Source organism: Eutrema salsugineum, unplaced genomic scaffold (genome assembly GCF_000478725.1).
Source record: "Eutrema salsugineum unplaced genomic scaffold, Eutsalg1_0 scaffold_13, whole genome shotgun sequence".
Taxonomy (NCBI): domain Eukaryota; kingdom Viridiplantae; phylum Streptophyta; class Magnoliopsida; order Brassicales; family Brassicaceae; genus Eutrema; species Eutrema salsugineum.
Genome location: NW_006256885.1, coordinates 1,990,085 through 2,005,153, shown reverse-complemented (window position 1 = coordinate 2,005,153; position 15,069 = coordinate 1,990,085). Strand labels below are relative to the sequence as shown.

Below are 15,069 nucleotides of genomic sequence, written 5' to 3'. Positions count from 1 at the left end.
TCTTTAGAACATCATCGTAGAATCAGATATTAAGATTAAAAATCCGAACTTTTCGGAAAAATGTCTTCTTTTGTTCTTTTTTGTATTTTAAGTGAATAATAATTAATTAAGGAAAGGGAAAAGGGTTTAAAGGGTTTGTCATTGTCCTCATGGAGTAATGACGACCAGCTCAGCTTCTCTGTAACGACAAGATCGCCACCATTAAACCCTTTCTTCTTTTTTCTCTAGAAGACGCAATAATCCCTCCCTTCAAGCTAGGAAGAGTAGCCATGGGGGTTTCACTCCGCCACTTGTCTCCTTCTTCTTTCTGGGTTTCGCGCCGTCCTCGTGTTTCTTCTTCCATCCTTTCGTTTTTGGTGCCTCGCCGTAGAATCCTTTGCAGGTTCACAGTTTTTCTTTTTTTCCGTCTGTTTTCTCTCATTTTTGTCCCTTGTTGAAGTTTAGTTGAAGGGTTCATCGAAAGTTAGCTTATTTATTTGCCAATTGCTCTGTTTTGTTAGGTTTACAGTGATGATTACGTTTTGGAATAATTGAAGAAGCTTGTGAAGTTGTGTTAGCTGCAATTTTGTTTGTTCCTATAAAGGTTTCACACACGAATGTTAAAGCTAGTTAGGAGTCTGCTTGATTAATCTTTTGGTTTACTAGAGCAATGTGTTCAAAAGTTAGAGCTTGTTAGTTATTATTCCGAGCTTGAAGGTGTTCTCTTTGTGTTGATACCATTTTTTTGGGTACTTATGATTTGCAGAAAAATAGCTATCACAAAGGGAAGTGCCGGATATTCTACTGCTACAGGTCCTGGTGATTCCAACGGGTTTCACCATTCGGGTCATCAACGGTCTTCTACTGTTGATTTTAGTGGAGAGTGGAAACTTAATATAGGATCCAACATGGCGAGAATGGTTCCACCAACTGTGAAACAAGCTGGATCTGTAAGTGCTTGGAGGAAGCAGGAAGTCAATCTCATTAGAGAAAGAAATGGAGATCATGCTAAAAACCAGGATGATGCTTCTGGTGATTGCAGTAATTATTTCAGAGGTTTTGTCCCCAAAATAGATGATGTTCAATCTTATGGAAACTACCAGAACTTAGATTACAAGCTGAAACCGAAAAGTGATGCCACCACATCTGATAGAGAATTGAATGGCTGTATGCAACAGAAGAGTCTAAGAGGACCTCTCATAGCATTAGCAAGCAAGAATGTTGATGCTGGGGAAAAAATAGATGACAAGGATGCGCGTGGAAAACAAAGAGCTATTGTTACTTCTTTTGCCTCTGCAAGCTATGAGAATACAGTAACCATTTCCAAAGCGGAAAAACGCCCTGACCTGTCGGAAGTCCGAGCAAACCTCAGGAAAATATATAAGAGGGTTCGTGTTGTTGATAATGTGTCTACTGCAAGGGAAGTTGTGGCTAAGCTCATAAATCAATATGGAAATCTTGTCCATGCTTGCGATACAGAGGTATGTGGTCATGTGTTTGATGTTACATTGTTATTCACAAAGCAATGAAATGCTAATGCACTTGACTTATAGACGCTTCTCGTAATGCTTCTTTTGTTCTCTGATTATCGATTCTTTAGGTGTCCAGAATTGATGTGAAGAGTGAAACACCTGTGGACCATGGCGAGCTGATATGTTTCAGTATATATTGTGGATCAGAAGCAGATTTTGGAGATGGAAAATCATGTATCTGGGTAGATGTTCTTGGCGAAAATGGCAAGGGTGTCTTGGCTGAGTTTAAGCCGTTTTTCGAAGACTCATCCATAAAAAAAGTGAGCTTGTCGCGTTTCTTTATATTCAGTGAAATCTTGTTTCCTTTCCCTCTTCTTGTCTGTTTTCCTTGAAAAGAGGATTGGCTATTTCTTCACCTTGCATCTCCTATGTTTTTTTGGAGGCACTCACGACTTCTGAATCATGTTTTGTTTTAATCTTGACAGCCATCCTTTATAAGAAATTATGGTGACCTTTTTCTTTTACTTATAGGTATGGCATAACTACAGCTTTGACAGCCACATTATAAGTAATTATGGAATCAAGCTTTCTGGATTCCATGGTGATACAATGCATATGGCACGATTGTGGGATTCGTCTAGAGGTACATCAGGTGGTTATTCGCTCGAAGCACTTACAAGTGACCCACGAGTTCTTGGGGGAACTGAGACAAAGGAGGAAGCAGAATTATTTGGTAAAGCATCAATGAAGACGATTTTCGGCAAGGGAAAACTGAAAAAAGATGGATCAGAGGGGAAATTGGTGATCATTCCCACTGTTGAAGAGCTACAAAAAGATGATCGAGAAGCTTGGATTTCGTACTCTGCGTTAGATTCCATAAGCACGCTGAAGCTTTACGAGAGCATGAAGAAAGAACTGCAAGGAAAGAAATGGTTTCTTGATGGAAAACTAATTTCAAGAAAGAACATGTTTGACTTCTACCAAGAATATTGGCAACCTTTTGGTGAACTTCTTGCTAAAATGGAAGCGGAGGGGGTGCTTGTAGATAGAGAATATCTGGCGCAGATTGAGATTGTAGCCAAAGAAGAACAAGAAATTGCTGTTTCTAGGTTTCGAGGTTGGGCCTCGAAGCATTGTCCTGATGCAAAGCATATGAATGTTGGCAGTGACGCGCAATTGCGACAGCTCTTTTTTGGTGGCATTTCTAACAGGTTTGCTTCTTCTAAGTCTTCATCTGAGCTGTCTTATAACAATGTATAGTGTCAAACTGAAGTTATCTTTAGAAGAAACGTGATATCTTGGTATTTGACTTCTACCATATGACTTATTTCAGAAAAAAAAAACAAGTGTATGATACTCTTGTCTCAAAATTTGGTGAATATTGTATTCGTATTCAATAATACACATGCAGCTCTCAGATTAAGTTTGTGAATCGAATTTCTTCCCATTGTGATGCCAACTACATAAATTTGTTTCTTAGTGCTTAATTCTGATACTGAGTTCTGTTAATATCTGTTACAGTTCCAATGATGAGGCTCTTCCATATGAAAAACTTTTCAAAGTTCCTAAGGTCAATGAAGAAGGAAAAAAAACAGCCACAAAGTTCCGGAAGATCAAACTGAATAGGATTAGCGACAATCCTTTGCCTACTGAAAAGTTCACTGCCTCAGGCTGGCCCTCTGTTAGTGTAGGTACTTTGAAAGCTTTAGCTGGGAATGTCTCTGCAGCGTATGACTTTACAGAGGGCGTTTCAAATAACTCGCTAGAAGAAAATATTGGAGATGAGGAATTTATGTTGCTACCAGATGAAATTTTAGAAACACAAAACTCAAATGAGGAATTTATGTTGCTACCAGATGAAATTTTAGAAACACAAAACTCAAAGACATCTGTTGAATCAGACACATCTGCTTTTGGAACCGCATTCAATGCGTTTGGAGGAGGTGAAAGTGGAAAGGAGGCATGCCAAGCCATTGCTTCATTATGTGAAGTTTGCTCCATTGATTCCTTAATATCAAATTTTATTCTTCCTTTGCAGGTATTCTTTTTCTTCTCAAAATAATGTTCCCGGGGTTTTGAGCTACTTAATTCTTTCCATTGACTTATCCTTATAGGTTAATTTTTATATAATTGGTTTTCTTGTTTACAGGGAAGTAATGTGTCAGGCAAAGATGGTCGTGTCCACTGCTCCTTGAATATTAACACTGAAACTGGGCGCTTGTCAGCTAGAAGGCCAAATTTGCAGGTATGTGGCATACCATAATGTAACACTGGTGATGCAATTAAGTAACTAAGCTTCTCTATCTACTGAACTGGTGAACCTTGGGTAAATTTTTTTGAAACGTTTTTCTGTGAAAAGCTACATCAGCTTGAACTTAGAGTTTTCCTTCTCTCTGTATAGAACCAACCTGCGATGGAGAAAGATCGGTACAAGATCCGTCAGGCTTTCATAGCGTCACCTGGAAATTCACTTGTTGTTGCTGATTATGGGCAGGTGAAAACATAAGCTCTGATAGTTATAGATACTTGTATGATGACTAGTAAGCTAATTCACTTATTGACTGAGGCGGTTTTTTCGATCTACAGCTTGAACTTAGGATTCTGGCACATCTTGCTCGTTGCAAAAGTATGATGGAAGCTTTCGTAGCTGGCGGTGACTTCCACTCTAGAACAGCCATGAATATGTATCCACATATTCGTGAAGCTGTCGAAAATGGTGAAGTGCTCCTTGAATGGCATCCACAACCTGGACAAGAAAAGCCGCCAGTGCCTTTGTTAAAGGTGACTTTTACTTAATGTGAAACAAATGATTTCCCAAAGCCTTAAAACGCTTAAGGTTTAAGATTAATATCTATGGTGCTAGCTAAACCGCAGACTTACCTCTGTAGCACACTAAGATCACAACAGCTGACTTACTTACACACTTAAGCTAGGAAACGAAACTTTGTGCCTGTATCTTTTTTGAACCGGTAGCAAAATGTTTTCTTTCTTACTCAGGACGCCTTTGCTTCTGAGAGAAGAAAAGCTAAGATGCTCAACTTTTCAATTGCGTATGGGAAGACTGCTATTGGGCTTGCTAAAGACTGGAAGGTACTAATAGCTAAGCTCTTGAAAATTGATATGAATATGCTTGATTTCTGATAATAAGCTCACAAAAGCCCATTTCCACTTTCCAGGTTTCTGTAGAAGAAGCTCAAGAAACAGTTAATCTATGGTATAATGACAGACAAGAAGTCCGGAAATGGCAAGAACTACGCAAGAAAGAAGCTATAGAAAATGGGTATGTACTCACTTTGTTGGGAAGGGCTCGTAAGTTCTCTGCATACCGTTCATGTGGCCAAAAGAACCATATCAAACGAGCAGCAATCAACTCTCCTGTTCAGGTTTGTTTGCCCTATCATCAGATCTTTAACTGTCCTGTAGTTTCTCGACTGTTTACCCGGTTACTACTATTACTACAGGGAAGTGCGGCTGATGTCGCCATGTGCGCTATGCTGGAAATATCAAGAAATAAACGTTTAAAGGAGCTTGGCTGGAAGCTGCTTCTACAAGTAAACACTACACACAGATTCTTCACATAACCATTTCTAGGCTCAAATCAGATGATTACCATATCTATAAATGATTGTTTTGGGCTACTCTTGTGTTAACAGATTCACGATGAAGTAATCTTGGAAGGACCAAGTGAGTCAGCTGAGATCGCCAAGGACATAGTTGTGGACTGCATGTGTAAACCCTTCAACGGCAAGAACATTCTCTCAGTTGATTTATCTGTCGATGCCAAGTGTGCTCAGAACTGGTATGCTGCCAAATAAGAGGAATGGAGGAAACAATCTTATTTTGTCTTGACTACTGAATGCTAACTATGAGACAGTGCGTGAAGCTTTTTGTTTGGCTTATGAACTCTGTAAATATCTGTTCATATATGAAAAAAAAAGAAGTGACCACTTGTTTATCCTAATGAAAGCTAACTGTATCAATTTTGTTTATTTGTTTTTGTATCACCTGACATTGCTTGAAGGGCTGATTTTTAACTAAGAAACGGAAAGATGATTCTCCAAGATGTCTAACAATCCAACAGTGGAAAATTAACCAATAAGAAATGATCTTATCATAAAGAGGAAAATGAGTGGATAATATTAATTGAAATCTCAGAGCAAGCTTCAAGGCAGCCATGGCTTCCATTTCATGCACAACTCCTTCTACGAGCTTATTCTGCTCTACCACCAAACCCATCAACAGTTCTTCTTCTTCCCAACTAAGTCTCTCCTCTAGGTTTCTTGGAACTCGGGTTGTGAAGCTCCGGATCCGACTCGGTCCCTCCTACGGGTCGAGAGCTACTTGCTGGTTTAAGTTTGGAAAGAACGGCGTCGATGCTGAGAATGCCGGAATCTATGGCAGCCAATCACGGGATGATTTCGACAGGGACGACGTCGAGCAGGTTCGTTTTCACTTATAGGTTCTTGAATCGCAGAAAATTGTTGAAGATAGCGTTCTAAAACGCAAACGAAAATATCAGAGAACTCGTTTGTAGAAAATGCTTATAGCATTGTATATGTTATGTCGGAATTTGTGAACAAGACAGAAGGGAAAGACCCAATGAGTAGTTATCAGAGAACCTTATGGAGAAACTGAAATGTATAGTTTGTGGATTCTTGGTGGTTTTCAGTATTTCAACTACATGGGAATGCTTGCGGTGGAAGGTACCTATGACAAAATGGAGGCTCTTCTCAACCAAAACATTCACCCTGTCGATATCCTTTTGATGTTGGCAGCCTCAGAAGGAGACAAGCCTAAGATCGAGGAGCTTCTCAGAGCCGGTGCTGACTACACGGTTAAGGACGCTGATGGAAGAACCGCACTTGACCGAGCCAGCAGCGAGGAGATCCGTGATTTGATCCTTGGATCTCTCACTCAAAAAGCTTGACAAATCTTCAATAGCTTTTTCTTACAGAGGATTCGTGTCTGATTGGTACCTCTATAGTTAAAATCTCAATTGTCTCAATGTTTTTCTTTTAAATTTGGTCCAACGCCTCAAGTAGCTTCAACTTTTAAGTACAGATTGATCTCATTACCCAAAAGCCAACCTTTTTCTCTTAGCAAAGGGTCACCTTACAAAACCAAAAAGAGAAATTACCATCTCTCGAAAATTCAACATTAGATCGGGAGACATGTCTAAGTTAGCAAATGCTTTCTAAATGTTATTAACAATAATATCGAGATTGTCACCAGCACACAGTCTTTGAGGAAAGCAGAAACGAAGCTGCTAAAACTATCTTTTAAATCCCTAAGATAAAGCGCTCTCCTTGCTGCGTGTCTCTGATTTCATTCACTAAGCAGAATTCTCGTGCAATAGTACGTACTCACGGCTGCAACCAAAAGAACAAAATATGTCAAGACACTGCCATAAAACGTGAAAGCAGATGCCAAGCAACTCTGTGTTAACCAAAACAATGGACACAAACAAGCAAAGATTGATCAAAGTGAGAATAGGCACGATAGTAATTCATAATGGAAAAGCAAAAAACCGTAATGTTCTTTAACCAGCATACCTGCTGTTACCAAACTTGATGGTATCTTTCTCGAAAAGCTCATAGTAGCGTTCTGGTTCAATAGGACTTTCCTGAAAAAAGCAAAAAAACAAAAGTTCATGACAAACGTTTGATCTAAACCACTATATAGAAACAATCAAGAAAGAATGCAATTCAGCACTCACATTAATGTAAGTCTTATTGGTACTGCCAAGATCCATAATGTAAGGCCTGCAAGGTGACATTCAAGGAAATTAGGTTTTATCTTAAACCCAAAAAAACTTGCAAAATTTAAAGCAAAATGAAAAAGCAAACAGATTTTTACCTCACTTCCTTCCCCATCATACCATCTGGTTTCTCCTTTTCCACTTCCCTGAGACAAAGACAATCACCGTGACATTAATATTAACCTAAAACCCCTCTTCTCGTTAGATCCATGGTCATAATATTTACCTGTACTGAATAACAGCATGCTGCTTGCTGCAAGATGGGTGATCAGTAGGAATGTCAGCGATTCTTCTCTCACGTCCAAATAGATAGCAACTTTGGCGATGGAGCTGGAGTGGCTCTGTTAATCCAACACAATTTACATGCACAAAATTTCACGCATTAAGAAAACTGTTTTCAGGGCATTAAGAGTTGTAAGCAAATAGAAAAGAGAAACAAAATGATAAAACTGTGCTACAATGTTCAAGTATTAATACTAAAATAGATACCAGAAACCAGTCACAAAAGTATCAGATCATTACATCGCATAATTATATTCATCGTAGTTAGATTGACAAGTTCAAATCAATACAAGGCAATAATTGGCTACTATTGGTAATAATGCTATCATCTGGATACTCAATCATCAACTACCACATTCACGAGTTCATGGCTAAAGTGCATCATACAGTCTCTTTCATCAAACCACCACTACATGCTTTACTGCATGTTTCATGCACCCAAAAAAAAAATCGACATTTTCCAGAGAAAGGATAGTTAAAGTGAAAAAACATAAAAGACAAATGGAGCATTACTTTGACAGATGGAGCATGTGCAAACACAATAAGTCTTAGGAATGGAAAACTAGAGGGTTGAAAGACTCACCATTCAGTGGTTCACCATCCTTGAAAACATAAAGTCTCCATCTTTGGGTTGGTTTTCTAGCCTCTGGTGGCTCACTGAAGAGGAGTGTGATACCTGCAAAGGGTTCAACAAATCAGGGACGCATGCCTATAACAAAATTTAATGCGATAAACATCTATCTATCTACATTCCTCGGAGAAAGGAGCGGGATTTGCAGCCAATAGAATATTTGCTGATAAGATGCTATGAATTAAGGCTTTTAGTCTCAATAGCCATTAGCTATTGACCTACCATAATACAGGCACAAAAATGCATATACAACTAAAGAAAAGAAAACCCTAACAGCAAAGGGACATGTTTCACACATGCATGAAGATCACTGTGGCAAAAGCTTACATGACAAAGCAATGCTAACAAGTGAAATGCCCAGATTGAAACATCACCTCTGTATCTGTTGGTTTCTTCCGCAAGTTTCCCTGATAGCTCAAAAGATGGTTCTTCCTGCAAGATATAAACGGATGAGCCAAGAGAGCACAAAATGACATCGAAAAATTTATAAGAATCAATAGATGCTTGTTATGATACCTTTTTCGTCTTCGCTGCCAGAGCTTCTTCAGCTGCTCTCATTCTCGCAATCGAATCTTCTTCATCATTGCTGTAAAAGAAAACCCCTAACATAGTTATAGAAAAAAAAAAGACAGAAATTTTGCAAAGATTGATCTAATAAAAAAAGAAAACTCACGGTTCCTGGCCGCTCCCTCTTGACGCAGTAGCACTCTCTGGTGAACGCCTGCTCTTGTGGCTCCTATCTAACGGTGAAATAGACCTCTCACGTCTTCCTCTAGGTTGTCTCTCATCGTCTGTTCCTGCCCTTTTCCTTTCCTCGTTCTCCTCTCTCCCTGAGCGTCTTCTCATATCCCCAACTTCCCTATCTTTTATGTCCCTCGTCTTCTCCTTCTCTCCGTCTCTTCTTCTCTCCCTGTCTCTATCTCTTATATCCTGCTCTCTTCGTTTTCCTCTATCCCTTTCCTTTTCTACTTCCCTACTGCTGCTCTTCTCCCTTCCTCTGCTGTTATGCTTCTCGTCTTCTCTCTCCCTACTTCTTCCAGCCTCCCTTTCACCTTGAGCTCTTCTCAATCTCTTTGTCCGTGGTGAAGGAGACCTAGAGCTACGATCTCGCAAACCCGAAGATTCTTCTTCTCTTCTAGATGGACTTCTCCGGCGAGGAGAGTGCCTTTGCCTCACCGGAGATTCTGAAGCCCCCGATACATTGCGAGCCATTCTTAAAGAGAGAGTTGTTTTCCTCTTCTTTGCCCTGGAAGGAGCACAAATATTGAGAAAGTGTCAGAGACGCAAGCAAAAACTTAGACTTATATAAGTTCACAAAAACGAAAAAGAGGATCGTCGCTCTCCGGCACCCTAAACCCTAATTCCCAAAAGAGCAAAGCCCTGAATCTAAAACGTGAGCCAACAGATTTCGGATACCGCTATCAGAAAGTTTCTGCTATAATTTAGGGTTGCGAGAATCACGAAGAGCAATACATTGGCTTAAGAGAAAGAGTGTGAAGCTCAATTTACCTGGTGGCCGGCACTGCGATACGTCGGCGGAGAGCAGAGAGAGGAGAGTGATTAAACGCAGAGAGATAAAAGAAGAAGAATCAGAAACACGAGAATGATAATAATGGGAATCTATTGCAATTAAAAGGAAAGTGAGGGCTCAATATCAAAATCGTAGATCGTGGTGTTAACACTTAACGGAGTTAAGAGTTTTTAATTTTTTTTCTTAGCATCTCTGTGAGTTTCCGTTAAGATTTCCGTTAACTGTTCAATATCAAAAATTCAGCAGAAATCAGAAATCATACGTTAGTGTCGATCGGTATGAGATTTTTCATTTTTTTTTTTTTTTTGGTAAACAAACTTTTCATTTTTTCTTTTACAGTAAGAATCTTTCAGGTGATCAGATGTTTATTATGTACTACCTCTTTCTAATATTAAATTTTAAAAAACGCACTCATTTTCAAAGCATAATATGAATTCTGCTAATTAAATATCAATTTGATTTTGTTCTCTCTCTTTTTTCGTAGCATAGATGAAAAATGAAATATAATTTGATGTTAATCATATGTTGACTATATACAAGATTTAGTAAATCGTGTTTTTTATATTATTGTTAGATGTTATTGACATACATGCCAATAAGATTGATGAGAAAATCAAGCTACAAGCACCCAAAATTAATTGAAATATGTTAAGACTTTTCGATAAAAATGTAGTCAAAGTGATAACTTAATTTATAGATTCAAATCTAAATATATTTTGATATTTGAGTGGACATCTAGAAATGCATATATGAAAAACCATAGATATTAATATGGATATTTAATTTCTAATTCAAATCCGGATACTAGCATCTCGGATTCAAAATATTTTACTAAATTATTTTTGGATTTGTTTGATCTTTACGTATTTGTATGTACATGTTTACACTTTTCTATTAGCCTGTGACTTCAAAAGTCAACCAAAATTAGAATAGACATATACGATGATATTAAAAGGCATAACCACAAATTATTTGAGTTAAAAAATAGGCCCACTCCATAAAAACATAGAGGATTAAGTGCATTCCTTATCAACTATATGTCCATTACTCATTTGCCCTCCTCGTCTTTCTCCTTGCCGATGCTATCAAGTTAGAAATTTTAACTTAAACGATTAATATTTCATCAAAAAACAATTAAAAATCTGTTTATGATTGTACAAAACTCGTTCAGAAAATAAAAAGATAAAGAAATTAGATAAATTTATAAGTAAAAACAATATTTTAAAAACTTAATTTAAATATTGATTAATGATAAACCAGAAGTTTGAACAATAAATATCCATTCACGTCTTCAAGATAGACTTCATAAAAACTAAAGTAATCACAATCGGTTGGGATAAATCCATGTTATATATCTTGCCAGTTCAGTATTTTATATGTATTCACCCGACATTTTTTATAAGTCTTAGAGATCAATCGATGCATGGTTCATTGAAATATTTTTGAAGTAGTTTTTATCATTTTTAAAAATATTTAAACAAAATAGAAAACATAGATGAAAAAAATACGATGAAAATGATTTGCTGATCATTTACCGTTGATAATGAGATTTGGTGTGGTGGAACCTAAGTCCCCACATTCGCCAACAAATTCTGAGATCGAGCAAGCAGGGTTATGGTAATAATTCCATCTCCTCACTAAATCAAACGATAAAGTCAACCAAAATCATCTACATATAATATATTCTCTTCGTTTAATGGTTTATAAAATATATCTTGATCAGGAGTGAAAATTTATGGTTTTTTTTGTGTGGAGTAAAACTCCCCAAATACACGTTGTATAAAACAGAAACACGAACTGATTCTAGATAATAAGACATTTTTTAGGTTATAAAAAAAAAAGTTGAAATCTATATAACTGAATTAGATGCTTTCTGGACTTTGCCAAAAGATCAAGCTGGAGTTGGCTGGTCTCTACCTCATCCAAATTGTAATTAATATTGTCCTTAGAAATTAGAATAGCAGTCCACAAGTCAAAAACATTATGCTACAATCCAATTTCATTTTTGTGAATATTCGTAATTATTATATAACTTTTTGCCTATCAATTAAAGCTGTCTCGATTTGTATGAAGAGACCAGCCAACTCAAGTTAGCGTATCACATATGTTAATCTAGCCAACGCCAAACGCTAATAGTAAGTGAATGATATTGTTCATTGGGCGAGATGAGAAGTCATCTAATTTCAATTCATTGTTTCCCAGATAGTTTGCATGTAACTTTGCATTTTCATCTAATAGTATAAAGTTTAGTTTGACGAATGACAAGATATTGGGTGACCACACAATAAAGGAACATCTACAAAATCGAAATTGTTCTTTTAAGTGATCTGTTTGACCCCCATTTAAAAACTTGAATCTGTTGACAACAAAGATTTTAAAAGTTAAGAAATCATCCATTACGACATCATGTTCGTCATGATTCCTAGTCTTACGTATCCTAATCATTTTCGCCGTTGTATAAGTAATTGGAAAAAAAAAACGATGTACGGATAACAAGTAAATTTCTTTAATAACAGAGATATTTAATTTATATACTAAAAGACTTGAGAAAACAAGTTTGGATTTCTTAAAAATCCTTCGGTTATCTACTTATCTTGGAATGATTATCGTAAGTAATACTTCAGTATGTTTTTCCATCAAATTTAATAATTATTTTGGTAAAAACATGATTTTTTCTTTTGCACATTTATAAACATGATTTCTTATACTATTGTTTGTGTAAAATTGATTTATAACTTAATATTCGATGCGTTTTGCGTTTCTTTACCTTTTTAGGAAAATAGAATAACTTGTCCGAACTTTTTAAATACCATTTTCATTGTAGAGGTGTAATTACACAAACTATATTTAAACTGCTACAAATAGTGTAGGCAATTAAAAACTACATTTTTATTTACCTATAAACAAAGGAACAAAATTAAATGATATACACTTTGTCATTTGTTCGTTGCCATAAAAGTTGAAAATAATTAATCTTTCACATCATAGACAAAACAAACAAATGTCATACCCATCCGACTAGAATATGATTTACAACATTGGTTATTTGCATCACGCACTTCACCATTAATTATGATCAATTCATCATCAGCTTTCTTAATTGTCAAACAATGTCTCCGTGATAAAGTCCAAATTAGGTCAAAATTTCAAGCTTACGTCGCCTCTTGCGTCATACATTGCTGATGGAGAAGTGGGAAGGGGAAATTATTGTAACATCAATCAAAGATTCGGTATTAATTAACTTTTACAAATTCACACAATTGTTATCTCACAAACTAAAAGTGTGTAATATGTTGTTTACATGCTTTGTGACCTAGATAATAATAACAATAATAAAATAATTATCCTGCCGGACTATAAAGTTCGAGAACGTGGACCGACCACATATATACCAACATATATTTACATTTATCATTTTGTTTTTAGCTATTTGGGTTTTTAGCCTACTGTCTAATGTTGCCTTCATCACGTTTTTTTCAGTTTATTTTTTTTTTTTCAAATAGATGAATGACGATCATCTGCTTGCCACGTTATATATCATATTATCGTTTAACACTTAGTAGCACTTCCCCACGAATTACATGTCTTCATCATTGACTAAGTTATATTTACGCCGTTATTCAACTATTCAAGGACACACTGTTGTACATTTTACATACTTCTAATGCTATACGAAATTACACAAGATATATCTGAATTCCATAGAGCGACTAAAACTATTTTAAACGGAAAACATAAGTGAAAATGAAATTAATATATGTTTAAGCTTCGATCGAATTTATTTTTCGTTAACGGACACTGAATAATGTAATCATTCCCTACTAGTGTTGTGAATTTGTGATTATCATTACTTCAGTAGGCAAAGGTTTTTATCTGAATCAACACTCTTTGTTAGAAAAATTACAAAAATATATTAATTGTGTTTTATATCTTTTGACTAATAAGATTTAATGTAGCAGGTCTCAACGTTGCCGTGTACATGTATTATATTATTGTCCACTAACCCAACAAGAAGGTGATCCACTTCCCTTGTATATCTTTATTTGTTCTTGCACATAAAGAAATCAAACTGTTCAACTGCCATATATAATATAAAAGCAAGAGATTATATATTATAAGTCACATAAAATAAACAGTAATAAGACTAAAGGGCCAAATTTGCACCAACACTTTACATGACCTCTACCTCCTTGCTATATAGATGTCACATTTGGGAGAATCAGAGAATAAGGGCAAACAAAAGTCTAAATACCATTTATAGCTTCTCACATATCTTTCATTTATCTACAAGATCAAACTACTAGATCCTCAATGGAAAAATCAGCACTAAGCAACTGCGTGAGGCGAACAGTTTTCTCTAATCATCAACAGAAAACAATACAAGAGGGTATAGAAGAGAGTAGTTGGACAATGTACTTTGAAACTGAAGATGGATTAGATCATTACGATGAGTCTTCGATGATCTCAGACGCTGCGTCTCCTATAGTTTCTGTTGAAGAAGACACGGCTTCATCTCCTTCTAATAGAACCAAGGTTAGTTCAAAGGAGAAGACAACCGTAATATCATATATGTCCATAAACATTTGTTTCAGCCCTCAATTTTTTTTGTCTAATTTACCCATAAATTTTTTTTAAAAACAATTTTTTTTTTTATAAAAGCAATTATAAGCCCCCATTTTTATTTTTGTTTCAAGCCCCTAAAATCTCAGATCCGATGTTGTACACATATATACATATATAGGTCTAAATGGCAATACGCATATACGTGCGATGTTTCATGTGATGTTTCATGTGTTGTAGACTAATCTTAGCAATGCAATTGTTTCTTCAGGGTTTCAGTGAAATGGAGGACAATACGACAGAAGAAAAAACCATGAGCAATACTAAAGCCGAGGTAAGAAACTTTCAACCAGTAATATATGTTTTATATATCTTTCTCCTTAATATATAAATTGTTCTGACGACTAACGAAATTATTTCTTACCGGTTTTTGTAGGAGAAAGGATTGAATAAGAAAGGAATAATGAATGAAGAGTATTGCGCAGAACTGAAGAAGAGAGGACTTTGCTTAGTTCCTTTGTCGATGTTGTCCAACTATATTGGTTGATACTTCGAATATTTTTTTAATTATTTTTTATTGTGAATTATATTCTTTTGTGTAAAATCCATAGAATGGACTAGTATATGTAGTGAAAGTCGAATCAATGGTGGATTAATTATGTATCGTATATGTATAAAATGCTCAAGCAAGAGTGCAAAATTTGCAAAACATAACCCTTGTTAGTTGTTACAAACAAAACAGATTTGTGTGAAAGATTTCCGAACATGTGTAATAAAAAGTTAACATGTTTCCTTGTGTGTCACAATATTGGTACAGTTACGTACATATGTCTATTTGTAGAACGCCATGTAATCC

At 36.2% G+C, this 15,069-nt stretch overlaps 4 protein-coding genes and 1 long non-coding RNA gene across 5 annotated transcripts; 3 read left to right on the top strand and 2 right to left on the bottom strand.

The window, feature by feature from the left end:
- The first annotated feature begins 172 nt into the window (after window positions 1-172).
- LOC18024602 (DNA polymerase I B, chloroplastic/mitochondrial) lies at window positions 173-5,403 on the top strand. Its single transcript, XM_006406309.2, has 12 exons — window positions 173-382; window positions 746-1,460; window positions 1,580-1,771; window positions 1,983-2,662; window positions 2,973-3,489; window positions 3,601-3,696; window positions 3,853-3,945; window positions 4,038-4,232; window positions 4,449-4,541; window positions 4,628-4,834; window positions 4,913-5,002; window positions 5,105-5,403. The coding sequence occupies exons 1-12, from the start codon at window positions 270-272 to the stop codon at window positions 5,264-5,266; spliced, it is 3,153 nt and encodes a 1,050-aa protein (XP_006406372.1). The 5' UTR covers window positions 173-269; the 3' UTR covers window positions 5,267-5,403.
- LOC112088906 lies at window positions 4,409-5,176 on the bottom strand. The gene is made up of 3 exons (XR_002900764.1): window positions 5,062-5,176; window positions 4,744-4,945; window positions 4,409-4,631 (listed from the first exon to the last, which is right to left on the bottom strand). It is a non-coding gene; the product is annotated as an uncharacterized LOC112088906 (long non-coding RNA).
- Window positions 5,404-5,510: 107 nt separating the features above from the next.
- LOC18024601 (protein LHCP TRANSLOCATION DEFECT) lies at window positions 5,511-6,499 on the top strand. The gene is made up of 2 exons (XM_006406308.2): window positions 5,511-5,892; window positions 6,121-6,499. The coding sequence occupies exons 1-2, from the start codon at window positions 5,626-5,628 to the stop codon at window positions 6,376-6,378; spliced, it is 525 nt and encodes a 174-aa protein (XP_006406371.1). The 5' UTR covers window positions 5,511-5,625; the 3' UTR covers window positions 6,379-6,499.
- Window positions 6,500-6,522: 23 nt separating this feature from the next.
- On the bottom strand, window positions 6,523-9,724 carry LOC112089000 (FHA domain-containing protein DDL). Its single transcript, XM_024159799.1, has 10 exons — window positions 9,632-9,724; window positions 8,796-9,368; window positions 8,639-8,708; window positions 8,497-8,554; window positions 8,075-8,167; window positions 7,436-7,550; window positions 7,308-7,355; window positions 7,168-7,213; window positions 7,004-7,074; window positions 6,523-6,820 (listed from the first exon to the last, which is right to left on the bottom strand). The coding sequence occupies exons 2-10, from the start codon at window positions 9,332-9,334 to the stop codon at window positions 6,784-6,786; spliced, it is 1,077 nt and encodes a 358-aa protein (XP_024015567.1). The 5' UTR covers window positions 9,335-9,368; window positions 9,632-9,724; the 3' UTR covers window positions 6,523-6,783.
- Window positions 9,725-13,964: 4,240 nt separating this feature from the next.
- LOC18024600 (vascular-related unknown protein 3) lies at window positions 13,965-14,760 on the top strand. Its single transcript, XM_006406307.2, has 3 exons — window positions 13,965-14,186; window positions 14,485-14,547; window positions 14,650-14,760. Exons 1-3 carry the CDS (start codon window positions 13,965-13,967, stop codon window positions 14,758-14,760), a joined length of 396 nt encoding a protein of 131 aa, XP_006406370.2.
- The last annotated feature ends 309 nt before the right edge of the window (window positions 14,761-15,069 follow it).